We start from the raw sequence: 22,528 nt of genomic DNA, 5'->3' as shown, positions 1-22,528 counted from the left end.
GACAAGAATACAGGGCCTCCCTGGTGGCGCAGGGGGTTAAGCACCCCACTATGAAGCAAAAACCCAGCCTCTGCAGCACAAGTTCAGTCCCAGCTGGCCAGAGAGAAACCCACATGGCACAGCAGACCTCTCTTGTCTCGCCCTCTGCTCCCCTCAGCAGGGTATTTCAGCCAGTCTGCCTGTTCTGTTCCCCTCTCTGTCTCTGGTGGATCCTCTCACCCCCCGCATGTCTGGCCTGTACCCCAGCTCTTGTATGCATAAATAAATCAATCTTTAAAAAAAAAAAAAAAGGACAAGAATATGAACACTGGAATTCCAGATAAGGAAACTGAATCAGGCAAGGGGCAGTAAGCCAGAAGGGTAAGGGGAGAGGCATCTTGAACGAGGAGTCCATTAACATGACTCAGTCAGGACCCCAGCTTTCACTAGTAAATGCATGCGGCTGCTCTGCCCTCCTGGAGACAGAGATACAGGTCTGGCTATCCAAATCCCCAAGTCCCCAATTCTCTTTCAGTTCAGTGCATGGAGACTACAGTAGTCCTTCCCTAAAGACTTGCTCTTCTCTTCACACTGCTTTATACTTTCACTTTATACTTGGTTTAAATGACCCAGTAAGTACTGGGTCAAGCATTTTCATATAAGTGATTTTCTTTCTTCCTGACTGTTGCTTTCAAAGGTAGATGTTAGCTGCGCTGATCTGACGTAAGAAAATGGAGGTGCTGAAAGATTAAATCTCATGTCAGATGACAGGACAAATCCATCAGCCTGGATCCTTTGTGGAGGGCCCAATGCGGTAGAGCAGGTGGCAGGTGGGCAGTTATGTGCAGGAGCCTGATGAGTGACACCTGGCGGATCCCTCTGGTGGAACCCTGTCGGTGCAGGCACAGCCCTGCCCTTGGGGTGCTCACCTTCAGGAGCAAATAAGTCACAGCAGGCGGGCCCTGAAAGTGAACTGACTTGTTGTCCCCAGCAGGTGTGCAGAACCAGAATCTGAGCTCATCCCCTCTAACTTTCTGCCAAGAATCTTACCACTATAGGTGTCTCCACAAAGAATAGAGGATCTGACCACTTTCGAGCTATCAGCACTATGTGGACAGTCAGGAGGGAAGAATACAAAGACCACTGCAGAAGCAGGATGACTGACAGTTCAGACAGCATCTTCTACCAGGGTGCCTGGGGAGGGGCTCAGCAAAATAACAGACTGGGACTTAAAAGTTCTCACAGTTCTGGAGGCTGGAAGTCCAAGATCTGAGTGCCCAGTCTGATGTCTACAGAGACATCAGAGACTTCTCCTCTTGGCTTGTAGACAGATACTTGTTGCTGCATCCTCACAATTTGGGAGAATAAGGGAGAGAAAAGGAAATGCCTCTGAAGCAGAAGTCTCAGTGAATGAAGGTCTGAAGTCATCTGAAGCCCTGCTTGTATCCCCTTCAGGGTGCCTGCCTTTCAAACCTGATGGGCCTGTTTTCAAAATGGTACCACTTCTGAGACCTGAATGGCAGCAGTGAGCTCAAACCTGATTGGTTCATTTTGAAAACTCTGTAGGTCTCAAAACCTGAATGGCACTGGCCAGGTTCAAACTTCACTGGTATCTTTTTAAAACAGTTCTGGCTTTAAAACCAGCTCCCCACCAGTGTGCCAGAATCTGCCTTGTGTGTGTCAGCCCTCTCACACTGGTACACAGTAGGACCCGGCAAGTTTGATGCATCTCTAAATGGGGAGCCATGGGGCCCCTTTAAGACCCAGGCCATGCAGACTGAGGCCCACAGATAGCAACTGTGGGCCCAAAGAAGGAACTTCCCATGTCCATAGAGCTTTCCAGAACTTTCTTTCAAAAGGAAGCTGAGGTTTCACTACCAGATTCAAGTTTTTTTGTGAAAGGCATTGACTTTTTTCTCTGTTTGCATGAGCATACCCTGAAGGACAAGAGGAATTAATAATGTTGAGTCTGAAGTTCTTCAAGTTCCATAGAAGGACCTGAATATGAAAATGCAAAGACGTGGTTCCTATAGCCATCGTAGAGATCTGGACTGGTGATGCCCCCAGAGGGAAGGAAACAGCTGCCCCAGAGCTCTCGTCCCAACAGCCACCAGTCATTCCTGGAGGCAAGTCAGCTCCCCCACCAATGGCTGTGGCCTCTCAAAGCCTGATGAAGCTTCTTCTACCTTCAGCCAATCATGTCTGAATGGAGCAACACCCCAGTCCCAAAGAATGGAGTCCTATGTGTATCAGACACCACAACAACACACACACACCCCCTTAACACATGTGGCCTAAGGAAAGCGGGGAGCTCTGTTTTTCTACAATCTGCGAAGTAGAATGTGGGTATCCTGTCTTGTTGGTAAATTGGAAAAGATAGTGGTTTTGAATCAAGAGTTTGTGATGTGACCTGGGCAAGGCCCTTCCCTGTAGCTTCCCTGTAGTGCAAGAATTGGGGTAAAATTTCTCTCTGGTAAGTATTAGGCAGCTTTGCCCATGGAAGTTGCTGCACTTAGTGTCCAGGCTGCCCCCAGCAGGGAGGGCCACTGTCACCTGCAGCAGGATGACCTGTCTGACAATTTCCTTCACCCCTCCCTGGCACAGGGCTCCTCCATCCTGGTCTGCTTTGCTGACGTAAACAAAATGTTGTTAATATTAATTTTTTTTTTAAGATTTTTTTTTTAAAGATTTATTTATTTATTTATACAAGTACTGGGTACAGTCAGAAGCGCAGGAGGGCGAGAGAATTCACCAGAGCCAGAGTGGGGAGTAGAGCAGACAGAGGGACCGAAGTACACTGCTGGGGGGAGCAGCGGGCGGCAGGAGAGGTCTGCGCGCCATGTGGGACCCTTCTCAGGTGGCCGGGGAGCAGCCGGGGATCGAACTGGCGCTGCAGAGGCTGCGGGCAGCTTCGCAACCCAGCTCTCAACCGCTGCGCCACAGGAGAGGCCCAGTTAATATTAATTATTAATAGCAACATCTGTGTGCCCTCCCCACCCTGGGTGACATGGTGCAGTGTGACCTGGATGGGAGGGTTCTGCTCTTCCCAAACTTCTTTTGTATTATCCAATTGGGTTTCAGATGCCACCTCTCCTTGGAAGTTTCAACTTAAGGGAAAGGGTCTTTTGAAAATTAGATCTCTTCCAAGACTCAAAGGAAATAAATATTAGAAATTCTAATTCTCACACATGTGGAGGAGTGATCACATACAAGAGGATACTGGAGACATCTAAATTAGAAATGGGAAGCAAATGTGGGGAGCACGACTAGGGAGCAGGGGAAAGAAGGAACCAAGATTAGGGCCTCCCCGGTGGCGCAGCGGTTGAGCGCTGGGTTGTGAAGCTGCCCGCAGCCTCTGCAGCGCTGGTTCGATCCCCAGCCACCAGGCGAGGGTCCCACACCGCGCACAAACCTCTCCTGCTGCCCGCTGCTCCCCTCAGCAGTGTACTTCGTTGGTCTACCTGTTCTACTTTCCGCTCTGGCTCTGGTGAACTCTCTCACCCTCCTGCGCTTCTGACTGTACCCAGTGCTTGTATAAATAAATTAATTAATTTAAAAAAAAAAAAAAGAAGGAACCAAGATTGGTCCCCAGTAGGAAATGCTGGCTGAAATAATCAAGGTTGTTGAATGATGCATGTCCTTTGTCCTTTATATAAAGTAAAAAACACAAAGCAATGCATATAGTATTCTTACATGTTAAAATTATGTTTAAAGATCAAAAGGTGTTCCCACAAAAATAATAGGTGTCCCCCTGGGAGAAGAACTGGGAGAGAAGAGAAGGAATAGGGAGTGGGGATTTCTACTTTGAGATGTTTTATTTCTGAAACAAATAAGACAGCGTGTTAACAAGTGTCAATCTGGATGAGTTACTTAGGTTATTTTTATAGTATTTTAATATTTTTGAAATTGATGAAAATTAAATAGAGGGAGGCTCTCACGTGGCGTGTCAGGAAACCAGCGTTGGTGATGCCTGGGCACCATGGAGGTAGTCCCCTCACTACCAGGCCCTTTCACCTACCACCCCCTTTGAAGAAGGTGGGAAGGCTGTCTGAGTCCTGGAAAATAGGGCCGCCATGCCTGGGGCCTGAGTATGGGGGAGGTCTGTGGGGATGACACGCGTTTTCTTCTACTTCACTTCCTCTCCCCAGGCCCACCACCCAGGCTCTGAAGACATGCAGGGAGCAATCAAGTTAAGTCAACAACCTAAGACCCAAGTGATTTGTTCCTATCCAGAGCCCCAAACTCCCATGATCCCCGGAGCAGGAAATAGTAATCTTTTTAAACTGGGTCAATTGAAGGGCTTGTCACTGGTCCCATTTTGAACCAACCCTCTTTGGCTAGACACTTTGGGCATTTCATTAGGAAAGTATCATTCTTTCGCTTCTCTCTCTATGCTATGCACACTAATTCTATTAAAGTTCTTTTCTTTCTTTTTCTAAAAAGATTTATTTATTTATTTATTTATTTATTTATTTACATAAGCACTGGGTACAGTCAGAAGCGCGGGAGGGTGAGAGAATTCACCAGAGCCAGAGCGGGGAGCAGAGCAGGCAGAAGGACCGAAGTACACTGCTGAGGGGAGCAGCGGGCGGCAGGAGAGGTCTGCGCGCCATGTGGGACCCTCCTCCGGTGGCCAGGGAGCAGCCAGGGATCGAACCGGCGCTGCAGAGGCTGCGGGCAGCTTCACAACCCAGTGCTCAACTGCTGCGCCACCAGGGAGGCCCTAAACTTCTTTTCTTTTTTTTTTTTTTATAGAGGCATGTTTTTATTTATTTATTTATTTATTATTTTATTTGCTTGTTTTTGTTTATACATGCACTGGGTACAGTCAGAAGCGCGGGAGGGTGAGAGAATTCACCAGAGCCAGAGCGAGGAGCAGAGCAGGCAGAAGGACCGAAGTACACTGCTGAGGGGAGCAGCGGGCGGCAGGAGAGGTCTGCGCGCCATGTGGGACCCTCCTCTGGTGGCCGGGGAGCAGCCGGGGATCGAACCGGCGCCGCAGAGGCCGCGGGCAGCTTCGCAACCCAGCGCTCAACCGCTGCGCCACCGGGGAGGCCCAAACTTCTTTTCTATTGAAGGAAAAAAAAGAAAAAATTGAGGGCCTATTGGGGTCGAGGAACCCTTTGAAGCCAAAACCAAAATGTTGGAGGGGGCCATTTTTGTTGTGGTTGGAAACTGAGCTCCTGGAGGCTGAGATCTGTAGCAGTGGAGGGAAGGATTGTATCTTGCATTCTGGCCCATCTGCTCCCAAGTTCAGGGGCTCATGGGCTAAGTAGCAGGACTGCTAGCTCTGTGACCAGGCCAGGCTCTATCCTGGGAATGTGGCCCTGGGTGCTTCACAAATAAACTTTCTATTATATAACTGACTATTTTGGAGAAGGTTCCTGAAAAATAGAAACAATACTAATACTACCCAGTGTTAAATCAGTACTGGTGATTTTCCCAAATACTTTCTGAACTCTCGCTTTCTTTCATGTTGGCGATGAAACCACATGCAGACAGGCCCAGTTACTTCACTTTACCAATGAAGAAACGGAGGCACAGAGAGTGTCAGCCACTTGCTCAAAGTCTTACTAAGAGTCAATGGCAACACCGAGGTTCTAAACTCACTAGATACTTGATGGCTTGGGCTAGATAATTCTTTGTCGTGGGGTCCATCCTGGGTTCTGCTTAGTAGATGTCAGTAGCACCGCCAGGCATGATAGTTAAAAAACATCTTATCTGCAGATATTGCCAAGTCACCCCCATGAGAACTACCGCCCTACAATACCAGTGCACACAATGCCTACCTCAGGGCCTTTGCACTTGCCATTCTGAGGGACTGTTTTACTTCATCAGTTGTCTTTTCTTGAATGGCATCTTCCCAGAGGTTTTTCCTAGTCACTGCAACTAAAGCAGTAGTCACACAAGACACACACACAGACACGCACACACGCAGACACGCACGCACAAGACACATGACACAGACATGCACACACACACGTCCCTCTCCATCTCTTTGGCATTTTGTCCTTTTCTCCTATGCACTTACCTGTCTCCTTCCTTTTCCTCCCCCCTAGTCTTTGGATGTCAGATGCTGAGTAAATAATTGTTGAAAAATTAACTAAATGAACCCCACACCACTGCAGCCAGCTGGAACCAAGCCAACAGGTGATTCTGTGCTGCAGTTACTGGGGACACCCTTGTCGGTGGGCTGTCGAGTGGGCAGTGACTGGCCTGCTTTGAGTGCTGGGGTAGGCTGCTGGGAGGGGGCAGACACAGCCTTCCCCAAGCTCCAAAGGCGGCAACAGTGTGTCTTTACTGGTGTGACTGGGGCAGCACAGGCCCCAAGCAGAGCTCAGAGAGGCTCAGAGCCCAGCAGCCTCCTGCCAGCCCTCCTGCCAGGACCACCCAGAAGAGGAGGAGATGGTAGATGGGGAGGGGTAAAGCAGGAAGAGGAAGGGAGCAGGCCGGGAAACACCCTGACTGAGGAGGGAGGTGGAAAAGGAGGGGGTGGCTGGAAGCTGAACATCGCAAGCTTGTGGGTAAGAGGAGAGAATGTGGAAGCTCATTCTCCAGCCTGAAGTCTGGATTGGCAGCGGCTCAGCCAGAGCTGCTTTGCCCAAGGTGGGAGGGGAAGTCATATTATTTCTCACCTTCCTGAGTGCAAACACTCCATCTCTATCTACATAGTCTCGAAAGGGCCATCAGGAATATGTCACTCTGGTGTGAGCTCTTGTTTCCTTTGTGGGGGAGAGTGCAGTGTAAGGTTGTGGGGGAGGGGAAGGAGGTGCAGCTGTGGTCGTTGCAGAAGAAGCTCAAGCCAAGGGGACCCCCCAGGAGGGCCATTGCCTGTCCTGGTCTGGCCACCACTCTGGTGGTGGGTGATGGGGCTGGGATATGAGGCCTGGTTCTGGGTTGGGAGAAGCCTCCTGAATTCCCCGGGACACATTCTAAGTGGGGTGGAGGGGGGTGTTCCTTTCCCACCAGCTGTTTTTGATTGTTCTTCTCTTTTCCTCTCTTCTAAGACTTGAGGTTCAGTTCTCATGGATTCCTTCTTTGAAATCAGTAGCAGGTCCTGCAAGAGGAGGTTACCAGGACAGGCTCGTCAATGGATTCTATGATTTCTTCACCTTTTCTCTCCAATTCTTCTTCCCTCTTCCTTTCCCTCCGTGTGATTGCTTATTTTCACCCCAAGGAGCAACTTCCGGTCAGTGCACATTTGTGTCTGAGGAAAAATATGTGCCCCCTTTATCTTGGCTTTCCTGAGGGCAGGGGCGTCAAGTCTGCAGGTTGGGGATAGGTTTGGAACTGGGATGGGTCACAGCAAAGCTTGCTGTGAAGTTCACTCCAAGTTGAAAATGGAACAAGTCCAGGGCCTCCCTGGTGGCACAAGGGGTTAAGTCTCAGCACTATGAAGCTGTCCGCAGCCACTGTAGCATCCCAGGCCAGGGAGCTAACCCATCCCCAATGGGTTAACCCACATAGCACAGCAGACCTCTCCTGTCTCCCCGCTGCTCCCGTCAGTGTATTTCTTTTTTTTTTTTTTTTTTTTTTTTATAGAGGCATGTTTTATTTATTTATTTGTTTGTTTGTTTTGTTCATACATGCACTGGGTACAGTCAGAAGCGCGGGAGGGTGAGAGAATTCACCAGAGCCAGAGCCGGGAGCAGAGCAGGCAGAAGGACCAAAGTACACTGCTGAGGGGAGCAGCGGGCGGCAGGAGAGGTCTGCGCGCCATGTGGGACCCTCCTCTGGTGGCCGGGGAGCAGCCGGGGATCGAACCAGCGCCGCTGAGGCCGCGGGCAGCTTCGCAACCCAGCGCTCAACCGCTGCGCCACCGGGGAGGCCCCCCTCAGTGTATTTCAGTCTGCCTGTTCTGTTCCCCACTCTGTCTCTGGTGAATCCTCTCACTCCCCACATATCAGGCCTGTACCCCAATTCTTGTATGCATGAATAAATAAAATAAATTTAAAAAAACAAAGCAAATGGAACAAGTCCAGATACTTTAGATGATTCATTTTGCTTCAAAGTCCTATGTTGAAGGACTTTGTGTGTTGAGGCCTGGGGAGTGCAGGGTGCTTATCTGGGGCTTACACTTTGGACAGAGACACCAACTTCACCCGCTCCTCTCCTTTGCGCCTCTCCACCCTTAGGGCCTAGCACAGTGCTTGGCAGCACGGTCATCCAGGCTGCTGCTTGGGTGGACCAAGTTGCTTACCTGCACCCAAAACCTTGGCATCAACCCCATAGGGAATGAAGCTCTGGTGACTGGCCATGGCCCTTGCTCGATCCTCTTGGCTTTCTCTCCCCCAGCCAGGGAGACATTTTGCTGTTCAGGATAGACCCTTCACATTGCTGAGCCTTCCCTGCAGTCCCAGCAGGTTGCTGAAGCTAAGGAATTTGGGTCTAGCTTCAAATCCCACCTTGGTCACTGGCCAGTTGAAAGACAAGGGCCACATCCTCTGACCTCTCCAAGGTCACTTTGTCCTCACTTTTATTCTCAAAGCTGTACATACAAAGTCTTTGCTCTCAGAGAGCTTATGTTCTGGTGCAGATATACACAATCAAATTAAAAAATAAGATTATTACATGTTAAGACAGGTGTTACGAAGGAAATTAACAGTTTGTAAAACAGAGTAATGGGGGAGAAGGGCTTTTCCAAGGGTAACTGGAGAAAAACATCTTGTGGAGGTGATAGATGAAGCGAGAACTATGGAGGAGAAGGCAATCAGTGTGAAGAGAACTGTGGGCAGAGGCAACAGCAGGAGGGCGAGCTCTTGGAGGGGGCGTGGGGACGACTTGGTGTATTCAGTTAACCTGAAAGAAACCCGGGAGGCTATCATTGCATATGTGAGCAAGGCAAGAATGGGAGGTGGGATTGGAGAGCTGGGCCAACCAGCACCGACTCGGGCCTTGGAGGACAGGTAGGGAGGCTGCTCTGCCTCAAGAGCAGTGGGGAATCATGAAGGCTTTTCACCAGGGAGTGTGAATGTGACACTTCAGATGCTTAGGGTGAACAGATAGGGCCAAGATGAATCTCAAGGTCTGGGTAAAAAGGGGAGACAGTGGAGCAGGAGAGTCATAAATTCATGGGGCACGTCTGCCCCAAGTTATACTTACACATGGACCCTGTCATATGCCTCTTGACAGCCACACCTGGCCCTGTGCTGCTGCTGATCACACACATGCCAGAGCTTCGTCACGTCTGTAGGGCCACCACATGGGTCTGCCTGCCAAGCCTTGCATCTGGCTCCTGTTAGTGTGTTTCCTGGTCCTATGAAATTAGTCAATATTTCCATTTTGTAAGTGAAGAAATCTCAGCAAGGTGAATTTTCAAATCTAAATCTGTCTGATGCTGATCCAATGGCCTCATTTCTACAGTGCTGTCTAAGATGCTCCTAAGTGTATGTCGGCTGGACAAGAAGTGAGTCATCAGCAGTCCAGGTGGTGTAATTACAGTGAGCAGCGGAGTCTTTTGGCCAAAATAGCTTCCCCTGCATATGGAGCATAGTAGGGTTTTTGCTGTATAGGACTTGAAAAGCAAGAGATAGATGACCCAGGGGATAAAAACACACTTTGTCATCGGCAACTGTTCAATTAACAGAGGAACACCATACTCCTGAGTAGCACTTGGAATAAGGGATGCAGGAAAGTTGTATTTGGAAGGGGGTACATTAGTTCTGGAAAGTGTGATGGGGCATTAAAGATAGTTTTGGTTTTGGGAAAATGGATGCTGAGAAAACAAGAATAATAATCTAGTAAGTACCAATGCAAACACCTACCATTTTTGTCTTCTCTGTACTGGACATACTATAATGTAGCAAACCCGTCAGCTTATAGTAGAGTCTCAGAAAGTTCACAAAACTCTCTAATGAGGTAGGTGTTACTGTGTTTCCTTCATTCTATGAGAACATCAATTTAATAGAAGTTTTTCATAGAAAAAATATGCCTGAAGATTACACAATGGTGTTTCATTGTATCATGATTTTGCTAATGGAATAGAAAGTGTTTATTCATAATATAACCATTTTATTCTGAGGATAACAATGCAAATTTGAATCCACGCCTTCATACCGGAGGCTCCCTTCTGTTGTGCTCATCACTCTCCATCACCCACCTGGGGCTTGGCGAGTCCCTTTAGGATTGATAGTGTCATTTACAGCAGAATAAAGAACACGGTATTCCTTCTGCATTTCCTATCTTATTAAATGTGTAGCCCCTGCCTCTTAATTGGATCATCTATCTTTTGACTGAGAAAGATGCCTCACAATGCATAACACACAGCACTTGTAGCTTGGCAGATCAGGTGTCTGCAACCACAACTGTGCCAGCACTGCATGCCTCTGTCCACTCCTCTGCCCGGTGACTGGCACAGCTATTGTTTTAAGCACTGATTAAAAGATACATTCCTGGGCTTCCCTGGTGGCACAGGGGTAAGTCTCAGCACTATCATGCTATTGCCGCTTTGGCCTGAGTTCAATCCCCGGCCAGGGAGCTGACCCACATGGCACAACGGACCTCTCCTGTCTTGCCTGCTGCTCCCCTCAACAGTATGTTTCAGTCAATGTGCCTGTTCTGCTCCCCACTCTGTCTCTGATGAATCTTCTCACTCCCCTCGCCTCTGGCCTACACCCCAGTTTTTCTATGCATAAATAAATAAATAAATATTTTTTAAAAAGTTGCATTCCTGATACTTCTTAAAAATGTGTAAGGGTTTCCAAGAGTTGGTTTGTGCAACTGGAAGTTAAAAATGTTAAAGAGTTTGCCTCACATGTCAGAGCTGGTGGTGGCCACTATGGGAATGCAAGTCAAGCCTACCACATGGGTCAAGGTTCAAGGGTATGACTGTTCCCTCCCCCCACCCCCGAACCCTCTCTGGTGAGAGCGCTCTTTCCCCAAAAATCGCTCTTGTTGGCGTCACTAGGAAAAATCCACTGACCAGTCCTCACAGGACCTCACCTGAGCAGCTCTGACATTGTCCTCATGAGACAGTTTCCTCACTTGCTTCCTCTGGTCTCCTGCCTCTCTGCTGGAGCTTCTCCTCCTCCTTCCGCCTCTTGCCTTAACTTCTTTAGTGACCTCAGCTAGTCTCACAGCTGGTTTCTTCCCCTAACAACTTCATCATGGAAATCTGCAGCCCCCTCACCTCCCCATCCATCCTCCTGCCTACTCTGTATCACTCCTTAGATGTCGAATAGGCTTTGAAAACTTCATGTCTTTAACCAAACTCCTATTTTCCACCCCCACCTCCTCCAATCCCGGCTCCTTGTGTATTCTTTTGCATCTCAGCAAATGGCAGCCCTCTTCTTCTAGGTGGTTGCACAAAAACTTTCAAGTCATCTTTGATGTCTCTCTTTCCCACTCCCTGCATCCAAGCATTTAATGAATCCTATCAGTTTGGCCCTAAAATTACAATTTAAAATGTAATCCCTAGCTACTACCTTAGCCACGTTAGTCACTCACTACTGTAACTGGCTAACCACTTGCCCCCAAGCCCCTCAACAGCCTCCCGGCCACCCAGTAGCAGAGGCACCTCCACCTTCCATCTCCAAGGTCAGATCAGATTATCAGCTGCTTAGAGCCAGGCACTGCTCCCTCCCTGAGAGTGAAGCCAAAGCGCTTCTGGTCAGCCAGGCTCCGTGTGGCCTGTGGCCTGTGCTCTCTGACCTCTGCTTCTCACTCTTCTCCAGCCAGCTGCTATCCTTGCTGGTCTCACATATGCCAAGAGCACACCACTCCAGAGGCTCAGGACTTTTTGTTCTTGCACTTCTTCTGGACATTTTCCTTTGCCCCCAAAGTCCCACATGGCTTTTCCCTGATGTCTCTTCAGATGATACCCAAACAGAGTTCTCCCTTGTATAAAACAGCCACCTCCCAGAATTCCAGCCCATTCATTCTGCTTTACTATCCCCATTGTGCGTACAGCCCTGACATAGCGTCCATTGATTTGGCTATGGCCTGTCCACACTACACTAAACGTAAGCTGGTGAGTGCAACACTTGCAGCATTACTGCTTCCCAATGCTTAGAATAGTCTCTTAGTGAATGTTTATTGGACTAGCAGACAAAGGGAGAATGAGTGAATGGCCCTGATAACCAGGACAGGACTGAGCTGATGGATGTTTCCCCGCTACCCAGGTCCACCGGTCAGAAGAGCTAACCTTGGAGCGCCAGAACTGGCACAGTGACTGCCCCATCTCACTGACTTCTGTCTTGCCCTCCTTCTAGGTCTTCGGTTCTCCCAGGCTTTGTGAGGCCTTTGCTATGACTGCAGTCTCTCTTGGAGCCAGGCCTGCCTCTTGCTGCCACAGTCACACCAGGTGCCTGCTCTGCCCTGCGCGTCTTTGACCCTGAGCCACCATGGGCAGCGTCAGTAGCCTCATCTCTGGCCACAGCTTCCACAGCAAGCACTGCCGGGCTTCCCAGTACAAGCTGCGCAAGTCCTCCCACCTCAAGAAGCTCAACCGGTATTCTGATGGGCTGCTGAAATTTGGCTTCTCCCAGGACTCAGGTCATGGCAAATCCAGCTCCAAGATGGGCAAGAGTGAAGACTTCTTCTACATCAAGGTCAGCCAGAAGGCCCGGGGCTCCCACCACCCAGATTACACTGTGTTGTCCAGTGGGGACATGGGGGGCCAGGCCGGGCTGGACTTTGGCCCATCCACCCCACCCAAGCTCATTCCCTTCTCCAATCAGCTAGACATGGTAAGTGGTGGGTGGGGAGGTCTGGTGAAGGTGGTTGGGGTGGAGAAGCAGGAGAGAGCAGAAGTGGGTGGGGAGCATGGAGGCTGGGTGGGATGGCATGGTGGTCTGGACATTCAGATCTACAAGGACCAGAGTAGCAGTGGTAAGGACAGAGGTGCTGAGTCTTAACACCCAGACTGGAGTGTGGACAAGGGAACTGAAGCTCTGGTCAAGCCCTAGATCCAGAGGTCCTGGGTGAGCTCTTATGCAAAATGGCATAGGGGAAGTGCAAGCCTCTGAGTGCCACTGGGATGTACCTCTGAACTGTGCAGGCAGGATCAACAGCAACATTTTCAAATGCATGGAAAAGGGAGAGAGCTAGCAGATGCCCTCACTAGCACACTCATGGACGTGAGCCTTCCCTGAGAGGCTTTGCACTGTGTGAGGACTTTTGAGTTCACTGTCACAGTCAATTCAGTAGGGACGGAGGCAAAAGTCCTGTGTGCTCAGAGGTTCAGTCCTCGTGCCAGCTCCAACTCTCATGCAACCACCATGAAAACAATTTTCTTATTCAGTCCCTGGCCCCATCCTGAGGGAATGAATCCACGACTTTGACATATTTGAAAATGATCCCACTGTTTGCATAGATCATTAAGCTTTCCAAACTAAAGCACTTTATTTTTTTTTAAAGATTTATTTATTTATGCATATTAGAGCCAGGATACAGGCCAGAGATGAGGGGTGTGAGAGGATTCACCAGAGACAGAGTGGGGAACAGAACAGGCAGACTGACTGAAATACACTGCTGAGGGGAGCAGCGGGCGAGACAGAAGAGGTCTGCTGCGCCATGTGGGCTGCTCCGGGGATGGAACTCATGCTGCAGAGGCTGCAGATTGCTTCATAGTGCAGTGCTTAACCCCTTGAGCCACAGGGAGGCCCTCAGACTAAAGCACTTTAAATGTGCAAAGTACTCACCAATGCAAATGACACTTTCAGAAGAGCATTGTCATTTTTAGTGATCCTCCCAGCCCCTGGAGAAGGCCCTGGTCAGCATCCTCACTCCTGGTCTGCTGGGCAAAGGCATTGAAGATGAAAAGAGGTTTTTCTGCCGGGAAGCCATGAGTGTCCAGCCTCATGCCCTTACCCTACACCACAGAGACCCAGAGCTGGACCCCAGTACAGGGATTACTGAAAATGCTTGCAGCACTATTGCTGAAAATGCTGTTCAGGCAGGAGGACTAGGATGAGCGGGTGACAAGTGGGTAACTCATGGAATACGGTGCCTTGGTCATCATTAAGGTCATCTCTTGGTGCAGAAGACTTTCACCACATTCGCTGTTTCAGAGCCACAGGCCAGGTTGCCAGGAAGGAGACCCTGTGGCCAGCACACATATCTGGGCGGGGGGCGGAGGGAGGCTGAGGGAACTGTTGTGGGAGGGGCATAGGACCAATGGTTCTTTTTCTCCCCAGGGCTCAGAGAAGGGAGTGGTCAGGCCCACAGCTTTCAAGCCCGTGCTGCCCCGGTCAGGAACCATCCTCCACAACTCCCCGGAGAGCACCAGTCACCAGCTGCACCCTGCCCCGCCAGAGAAACCCAAGGAGCAGGAGCTGAAGCCTGGCCTGTGCTCCGGGGCCCTGTCTGACTCGGGCAGGAACTCCATGTCCAGCCTGCCCACTCACAGCACCACTAGCAGCTACCAGCTGGACCCGCTGGTCACCCCCGTGGGGCCCACCAGCCGTTTTGGAGGCTCCGCCCACAACATCACGCAGAGCATCCTCCTCCAGGACAGCAACATGATGAGCCTGAAGGCGCTGTCCTTCTCTGATGGGGGCAGCAAGCTGGCCCACCCAAGCAAAGTGGACAAGGGCTCCTCATGTGTCCGCTCCCCCATCTCCACCGATGAGTGCACCATCCAGGAGCTGGAGCAGAAGCTGCTGGAGAGGGAGGGGGAGTTGCAGAAGCTGCAGCGCAGCTTCGAGGAGAAGGAGCTGGCCTGCAGCCAGGTCTACGAGGAGCGGCAGAGGCGCTGCAAGGAGGAGCTGGACGGCCTGGAGCAGAAAAGCAGCGGCAGGCTGAAGCCTGCCTCCCAGAAGAGCCAGCGCACACAGCAGGTGCTGCACCTCCAGGTGCTGCAGCTCCAGCAGGAGAAGCGGCAGCTCAGGCAGGAGCTCGAGAGCCTCATGAAGGAGCAGGACCTGCTGGAGTCCAAGCTCAGGTCCTATGAGAAGGAGAAGACCAGCTTCGTACCCACGCTGGAGGAGACGCAGTGGGAGGTGAGGTCGATGGGGTGGGCGTGGCCGGTCAGGTGTTTGGTGCTAGCCCCCTCACCTCCAGGTTCTTACCAGTGGTGTGTGGGTGCAAATTACCCAGCAAATTGTGCGAAGAGGGCCTATTCAGCAATATTGGAGGTGTGCTTAGTCTGAGCTTCTGGTGCCGCCTTCCCTCAGAGGCTTGTGGACCAGGATCTGAGTTTACTGAGAAGCTGGAACCAAGTCCTGGCAGGGCTATCTGAGGGCCCTCACTTCTGCTTCTAGGGGCTTGAGAGATACATGAGCCCTGCTGAGTTCATGCTGGTCCGAGAGCTCAGGAGAGAGCATAGATGCTGTTTGTTGCTTTTGAGGGAAGGGCCTTCATCCACTAGTAAGAACAACCCCCTCGTGGCAGGCATCAGTGACTATTCTGCACACAAGTGTACATGGACCTTCTATCTGGTGAGCTGAGATGGAAACATAAGAGGAAGAAAAGGTTGCCACACTCACCTACACACTTAGACACACTCAACACACACAAACACTCTCAACATCACTGAGACACTCAGACATTTGGCAAAGAGACATCTGGGCCTGGCCTTGCTGGAGAGCAGCATAGCTTCCACATCCTGTTCACTGGAAAGTAGCTTTTCTCACCTTAGCCCATTTAGGGACCCCTGTCTTAGGGAGGGGTGAGCGTCACTGTCTGTTTAGACCATCACCACCCCGGGTTGGGGGCACACCCTCAGTGGCACGTTCTACCTGTTGGCACTTCCTGTGTTTCCCTGGATATTAGGGTGACCCACATTATTTGGAATAAGAAAGGAGTCTTTCTGTGGATGGAGGGGGGCGTTCAGGAAGTGAGGCAGCAGAGTACTTTCTATTTGCCAGGTTTCCCCGAAGTGGAAGGGATGTTAGCCATGGGGCTTTTCCCCCCTCCCTCGAAATTGGTAGAGACCCTGCCCCAGCCATGGTCTCTCAGCTGGGACTGGAGACCTCCTGGGGCATCTCAGAGATAGAAGCTAGTTCTGGTGTTCGGTGTTTGTCCTTGTATGTCTGGCCTGGAACGAAGCTGGACTTTGCTGTGACTCTGTCCCCAGGTTGTCCAGTCAGGCTTCATAGCAAAACAATACATACAATAAGTTAAATGATTGTAACAACACATAAACATATTACAAGCATATTTATAACAATAATTTATAGAAATATTTATTATTTCTAGATTCTCCTAGATTCTCTCATCAAACCTTTATTACACACCTATGAAATTGATACTGTTACTTATCCTCAATTTACAGTCAAAGAAACTAAGGCACAGAGATTATGATAGTAAATAGTGACCCACCCAAGGTCAAGGTCACCACATATAGAAAGTACTAGTATCTTTGGAGCCACCACTCATCCCAAATGGCCAAGACCCCAGAGACATATGGGTCTGATTCAGTGCCTTTGGTTTCCATCACTGTTCGTGGTCAATCTATTTTTTTTTTTTTTAATACACTGCTGAGGGGAGCAGCTGGCAAGGCAGGAGAGGTCTGCTGTGCCATGTGGTTTCTCTCCTGGCCAGCTGGGGATCGAACTCGTGCTGCAGTGGCTGTTGACAGCTTGAGAGCACTATCTCTAACCCTTGTGCCACAAGGGGGGCCCTCGTGGTCAATCTTTTTTTGTTTTGTTTTGTTTTGTTTAAAGATTTATTTATTTATGCATACAAGAGCTGGGATACAAATTTATTTATTTATGCATACAAGAGATGCAGAGATGCGGGGGGGGGTGGTGGTGAGAGGATTCACCAGAGACAGAGCGGGGAGCAGAACAGGCAGACTGTTTCATAGTGCATCACTTAACCCCTTAGGCCACCAGGGAGGCCCAAGTCAATCTTTGATGGAGAATAGGAGTAGAAATGGTGACAGACTGGGGTAGTAGCCTGCCATTTGGTAGACATCAGTTGGGCATTCCCTCTGAGGCAGGCATGGTGCGAGCCCTGGGGTGCAGCAGTGCATCCATGAACATGTATTCTCCCGGCAGTAAGGTGACGAGAGCTGGGTATGTGTAGGCTGATATCAGAGGGTGTGGGCATAAACACGAATGACAGAAATTTGGCAGATATGGAAAGGGATATCATTACTATTAAATGTGGATAACGGAGCTGCTGCAGTGGCAGATAAAACACTGATCTTTGACTTGCACACAGTCATGGGTTTGGGCACAGATTGAGATTTAGTCTCTGAATTAAGAGTGAAGCAGGTATGTGGACAGTCCAAATCAGACCAGAGGATAAAAGGAGCCTCAAAGGGAGACTTAGTCTTCACAGATGACCACTTGGAAATTCTCACAAGGCACCAGGTCATGCCAACCTAATTCCTCAGGCAATTAGGGTGTCTCCTCTCCTAGGGTGAGGCCCTCACCCTGTGGCACTCTCTCCTTCCCCACCCCCACCTTGACAGGTGTGCCAGAAATCAGGTGAGATCTCTCTCCTGAAGCAGCAACTGAAGGAGTCCCAAATGGAAGTGAATGCCAAGGCCAGTGAGATCCTCAGCCTGAAGGCACAACTGAAGGACACAAGGGCCAAGCTGGAGGGCCTGGAACTGAAGACACAGGATTTGGAGAGCGCACTGCGTACCAAGGGCCTCGAGCTGGAAGTCTGCGAGAATGAGCTGCAGCGCAAGAAGAACGAGTCCGAGCTCCTGAGAGAGAAGGTGAACCTGCTGGAACAGGAGCTGCTGGAGCTGCGGGCCCAGGCCAGCCTGCAGCGGGATAGGGATGCCGCGGGCCTGGGGCCTGCCTTCTCTGAGGACATCCCTGCCCTGCAGCGGGAGCTGGAGCGCCTGCGCGCTGAGCTGAAGGAGGAGCGGCAAGGTCACGACCAGATGTCCTCGGGCTTCCAGCATGAGCGGCTGGTGTGGAAGGAGGAGAAGGAGAAGGTGATCCAATACCAGAAGCAGCTACAGCAGAGTTATCTGGCCATGTACCAGCGGAACCAGCACCTAGAAAAAGCCCTTCAGCAAATGGCCCATGGGGATGGTGCAGGGGAGCCTTTTGAGATTGACCTTGAAGGGGCTGACATCCCCTATGAGGACATCATTGCTACAGAGATCTGAAGGGCCTCCCAAGAGAGGAAGAGACAGGAACCTGATATTGGGTTGTAGGGGTGCTGAGCCCTCCCCATATTCCTGCTCAGTAACTCAGGCCACTTGGAGAGAAGCCCCCACCCCCAGGGCACAGGCCTGGGAGCCACAAGGGAAGTGGAGGAGCTGCTATGGGGCCACTCCCCCCCTTTCTGATTTTCAGTGCTTATCGGCTCTGCAGCACCCCTAGATCTTAGGCTCTGACTCCAGTTTTCTTAAGAGATGAGCCCAGGGATCTTCATCGTTTGGTTAAGGGCTCCCTAAACCTTGGCTTTCGTTCAAAATACTTAGAGATGCCCTCTCCAGGTATGGTGCCATGAAGCCATGGCCCCCCCAAGGACAGAAACCCTCTCGTGTCTCTTCCCACAGCTTTTTCTCCCCTGGGTGCACTGAGATGCCTTGGCAATAGCAAGAAGCCACCAAGACTCTGGTGAGAAGAGTCTTGGGACCTGATCTCATCATCTATCTCCTGATCTGCTTTCCTCTGGCTGTGGGGGCTTGGGGTGGGCGTGGGAAGCCTGGCTCAGCTCTTGGACCTGCCCAGACCCCAGAACACCATAAAGCAAGGGGAGCACCAGGCGGCCCAGGCATGCTAGATCCTGTGGGACCCAGAGGGACCGGAGGGAGGCACCAGCAGGTGATGGCCCTACGAGCCGGAGGTGAGCCGCCTCAGGGGCTTCTGGCCTTCACCTCAGTGACCACCCTTTCAAAAGCCATGGACGATGAGGCGCTGGGGTGCGTGCTGGGAAGGGAAGATTGAAGCCACCTGGCCCAGGGAGACATGACTTGTCATTGTGCCGGGAAGCGCCTCCTGATCTTTCCATCAGGGCCAGAGTAGAGGTTTCCCTGCCTGACTCAAGTTGGCCAGTGGCTACTCGAAACTGGTTTTCTGGAATAACCTATGTCCATCAGGGATGTGCAGGCCACTCCCTTCCTCTGTCTGGGGTCACTCAGTGGCACAGTGGCATCTCCAGGGCTGAGTTCAGACGAGAGTGTAGGTCAGGAGGGGGCCCCAGTCTCTGGACAGGCAGAGAAGGAAGCTCAGGCACAGCCCCTAGCTCTGCACAGCCCCTGGCCCATGGCTGCCTCCTCCATCCTCTCATGAGCCCCTTTGTAAAGAATCTAGGGGCTGTAGCCCGGGGGGTCTGGGCAGCTCCTGGGCAAGGGAAGGACTCCTGAAGATGCGCAGAAGGAAAAGAGGCGTTTCTCAGTTGCTTGGTTCAGGGACTTTTCTTTCTTCTTTCTTGTCTTTTCAGAAGCAAGCCAGATCTAGCAGGCAGCCAGGCTGTTCCATGTTCTATTTTTGCTGTAGCCACAGCTGCTGTTCTTAGGACAGCCAGCCCTTGCTGGATGCCTGAGCCTCGTGCCTGCATGCCGAGAGGGGTGGTGAGGTAGGAGGGACGAGAAACTCTGGAAAGTTAGCATTTGGAGAACCAAAAAGGTTCTGCCTCCAGACCAGCCACCAGCCCTTACAGGAATCCAGCGTAGGCGCAGGGAGCCGCTTCTCGTCCCTTGTCTTCTCCCCACCATGTCCCCAGGGCCCACCACATTCCTTCCTGGAGCCTGGGCTGAGGGCAACCAGCTTCCCTTGTGGTTGTCTCGGTCGTGTGGTCCCTGCTGCCTTCACAGGACAGAGGAGGTGTTCTGGAATTTCAAGCCATTGTTTAGTGATAGGCTAGATTTGTACCTGAAATCAATGGGCCAAAAGCCCCTCCCCTTCCTGGGGGGCATTGCCTTCCCATGGGCTTAGTGCAGAACCCCCAAATCAAAGATGCCCCTTGTGCCACACGTTCCTTGTGCCACAGCCCTGGATCCCTCCATTTCCACCAGTCTGTGCCTTGTTGGAGTCCTTTCTGCCGGTGAACCTGCCCCATGGGCTAGCAAAAGGGGCTGCTTCTCCCTCCCCAGTCTCAAAATACCCCTTCCGACATCCTCCCTCCCAAAGAGTAGCCAAAAGCTCAGCGCTCTGCCCGCAAGACCTTCCTTGAGAAGAGGTGGGTGCTAAGCCCAGGGGAGGGTGCTCAGGTAAAAAAAACCTGGGACTCACCTCAGTGTGCCCCTGTTGTGACCCCACATCCCCATGGCCCTGAACCAGACCACCCCACAGAACCCCACTGACTGCCACCAGCCCAAGGCCTATGTAGCCTGGGGTGATGGCAGAGTGCAGCGGTATCCCGTGACGTAGTGACTTGCCACCATGTGGTTTTTCTCCCCTTCCCTGTGGAAAAACTTACTGTGCCTGGATGAGGCCAAACCCAGGATCTCTGGAAGAGGGCTCTGAAGAATGAGGTGGAGCAGGGAGCGGGCAGGCCGGGGGCCAGCATGAGCTCCCTGCCCCTCTGACCACGCATGCTGGCAGCTGCTCGCTCAGCCAGGCCACTCTGCTCCCCCGAGAGGGTCTGGCCCAGAAATGCTCCGGCTGTCTGCGGAGTGCCATTCAGCACCAGTGTCTAGTCACCAAGGAGGGGATTCTGCCTCAGGGCCTTGGGATGACCAGACCCTCGCAGGAGATCTGCAGGTATCTCTGCTGACTTTGGGCCCTTTGAGTGAACTGCTGGACACACTAGGTCCCATGAGCACTGAACTCTCTGAGGGCTGGGGGCGCTCTCCCCCCAGGCAAAGGCTTGTGGAGCCCTGACCCCTGCCAAGAATCTCCCTGCTCTCGGGGCTAAGCCAGGGTGGGGGCTATGGGAGCAGCAGCTGTGCGAGAGGCTTCCCTGTGGGCCCTCAGTCCTGAGATGGTGCTGCCATGCAGAGGCCACAGCCCTGCTTGCGTGGACACTCCTTGGCCTGTGTGGTCAGCCTTGGGGCTGCGTCTGTGGCAGGGCTGGAGCCCACCGGGGCTGGCTTCAGATGGTCTGGCATTGGAAGAATTGTATATGGTTTTTCCTCTTGGTTGTTTCTTGTTTGGTTTGCTTTACTTTTGACAGCTTTGTTTTATTTTTGATGCCCCTTTTTGCCATGTAAACTATTTCTGGTAATTTTATGTTTTTATTTATGAATAAAGAATGCCATTTCTCATGTTGTTTTTAGTTATATTTGTCTACCCAAGCTACCCTCCACCCCTGGCTATGGGTGATGTACCTGCCCTTGGCAAAGGAGGTGGGGACAGCCTCTCTGAGGGCATTATTGGCAGGAAAGCATGGGCCTTGGCACCAGGTAGACTTCAAGCTGGCCCCTGCCTCTCACCAACCCCATGGGCCCGGGGCTAACCCTGAGGAGAGTGAAAAGGGGACCGAGAGGCATGGCCGTCTGCAAAGACAGCTCAGGCCATGCACCCACAGCTGCTCACCTCCAAGCCAGCTCCTGGGCCACTTGGCAGGGGCCCAGAGCACCTGTTATGGCCTCTACCCGGGCCTCCCAGCTGGGAAGGTGCCATCATGACAGTGGCCATCTGGCCAGCCTTCTCGGTGCCAGCCTGCCCTGTTCACCTTGACAAGCATTCCCTACTGCTCTGGGCTCAGGGTCTAGGCTCACAGGGTTTCTACACAGATGGCAGAAGACAGAAGGAAAGTGTAAAGAGGAAATTGGAACGTGGGGCAGCCCTGGACGCATGACAATACTTCTGAGGTGGGAAAGATCAGTACAGGCTGGGGTGTCAGGAAAGTGGCAGGCAGAGAGGGCTTTCGGGGGGGACAGACAGGACACAAGAGGGGTGAGGGAGGAGGGAAAGACAAGCTACACCCCAGGGCAGGTCTTCGCCCCAGCAGAGGCTGGTTCCCCACCTGCACACATAGGGCCGGTGAGGGAAGAGACTGGAGAGACAGGAAGCCCCAGGAGGGCTGAGCCTCGGAGTACCCCGAAGGTCATCTGTGGAGTGACTGAGCTGGGACAGGAGTACATATCTGTGTAATTCCAAATTTGAGGCAAAGGAGTGGCTGGGAGGCTTCACGTAATGCCACTCACTGAAACATGCCTCCCCCTAATTGCCTCTCCACGATGCTCCCCTCTTTCAGTTCAGCACAGGCTCGGATTCACGCTTAGAAGGGTTGGCAGTTTCCAGTTTTATACTCTTGCGTCCACTTAGCTACCATGTAAGAAGCCCCCCTCATCTGCTGGACAGACTATGGAGCAAGAGGAGGCCTGTCACCAGGCTCCCACTGGAAGCAACAAATGATCCAGAGCCAGCCCCACGCAGAACAGACTTGTCCCCAACTTGCCCTTCCAGAATCCTGATCTAAGAACCATGAGCTCATTAAGCCACTGAGTCAGGGTGACTTAGGTGGCACAGAAATAGATAACTAAAATGCCCACCAGCGATACCCTTACTGGAAACTCCAACAGCCTTCTCCTCATCTAAGAACTGGGAACCCCAGAGAAGCAGGGCCCTGGGGAAGGAGAGGGGCTGGAAAGCCACAGCCAAGGTCCTCCCACCCCAATTCCTGTGAGTGCTGCCCGGGATGCAAGGCGTGGAGCCCTCTCAAACCTGCTTTTATTTTAGAAGAAAATAGCAAAATGGGAAATGAGAGAGAGAGAGAGAGAGAGAGAGACTCCTTCCCTCGCAAAGAG

At 51.5% G+C, this 22,528-nt stretch overlaps 1 protein-coding gene across 2 annotated transcripts in view; it reads left to right on the top strand.

The window, feature by feature from the left end:
- LZTS1 (leucine zipper tumor suppressor 1) overlaps positions 1 to 21,047 on the top strand; it is a 50,674-nt gene extending 29,627 nt beyond the window's left edge. Inside the window, exons 2-4 of one of the 2 annotated variants that reach the window (XM_054690047.1) lie at positions 12,189 to 12,527; positions 14,115 to 14,918; positions 17,339 to 21,047. In XM_054690047.1, coding sequence (XP_054546022.1) covers positions 12,321 to 12,527; positions 14,115 to 14,918; positions 17,339 to 17,992 — 1,665 coding nt within the window. In that variant the 5' untranslated portion in view covers positions 12,189 to 12,320 and the 3' untranslated portion in view covers positions 17,993 to 21,047. Of the gene's footprint in view, positions 1 to 12,188; positions 12,666 to 14,114; positions 14,919 to 17,338 lie in introns of both variants that reach the window. The other variant, XM_037495759.2, reaches the window with a different exon arrangement.
- Positions 21,048 to 22,528: the final 1,481 nt, after the last annotated feature.

The sequence above is a fragment of the Talpa occidentalis genome, unplaced genomic scaffold (assembly GCF_014898055.3).
Source record: "Talpa occidentalis isolate TD23 unplaced genomic scaffold, MPIMG_talOcc4v2.1 talOcc4.8, whole genome shotgun sequence".
NCBI classification, from domain to species: Eukaryota; Metazoa; Chordata; class Mammalia; order Eulipotyphla; family Talpidae; genus Talpa; species Talpa occidentalis.
This window is presented reverse-complemented; position numbering and strand designations above follow the sequence as displayed.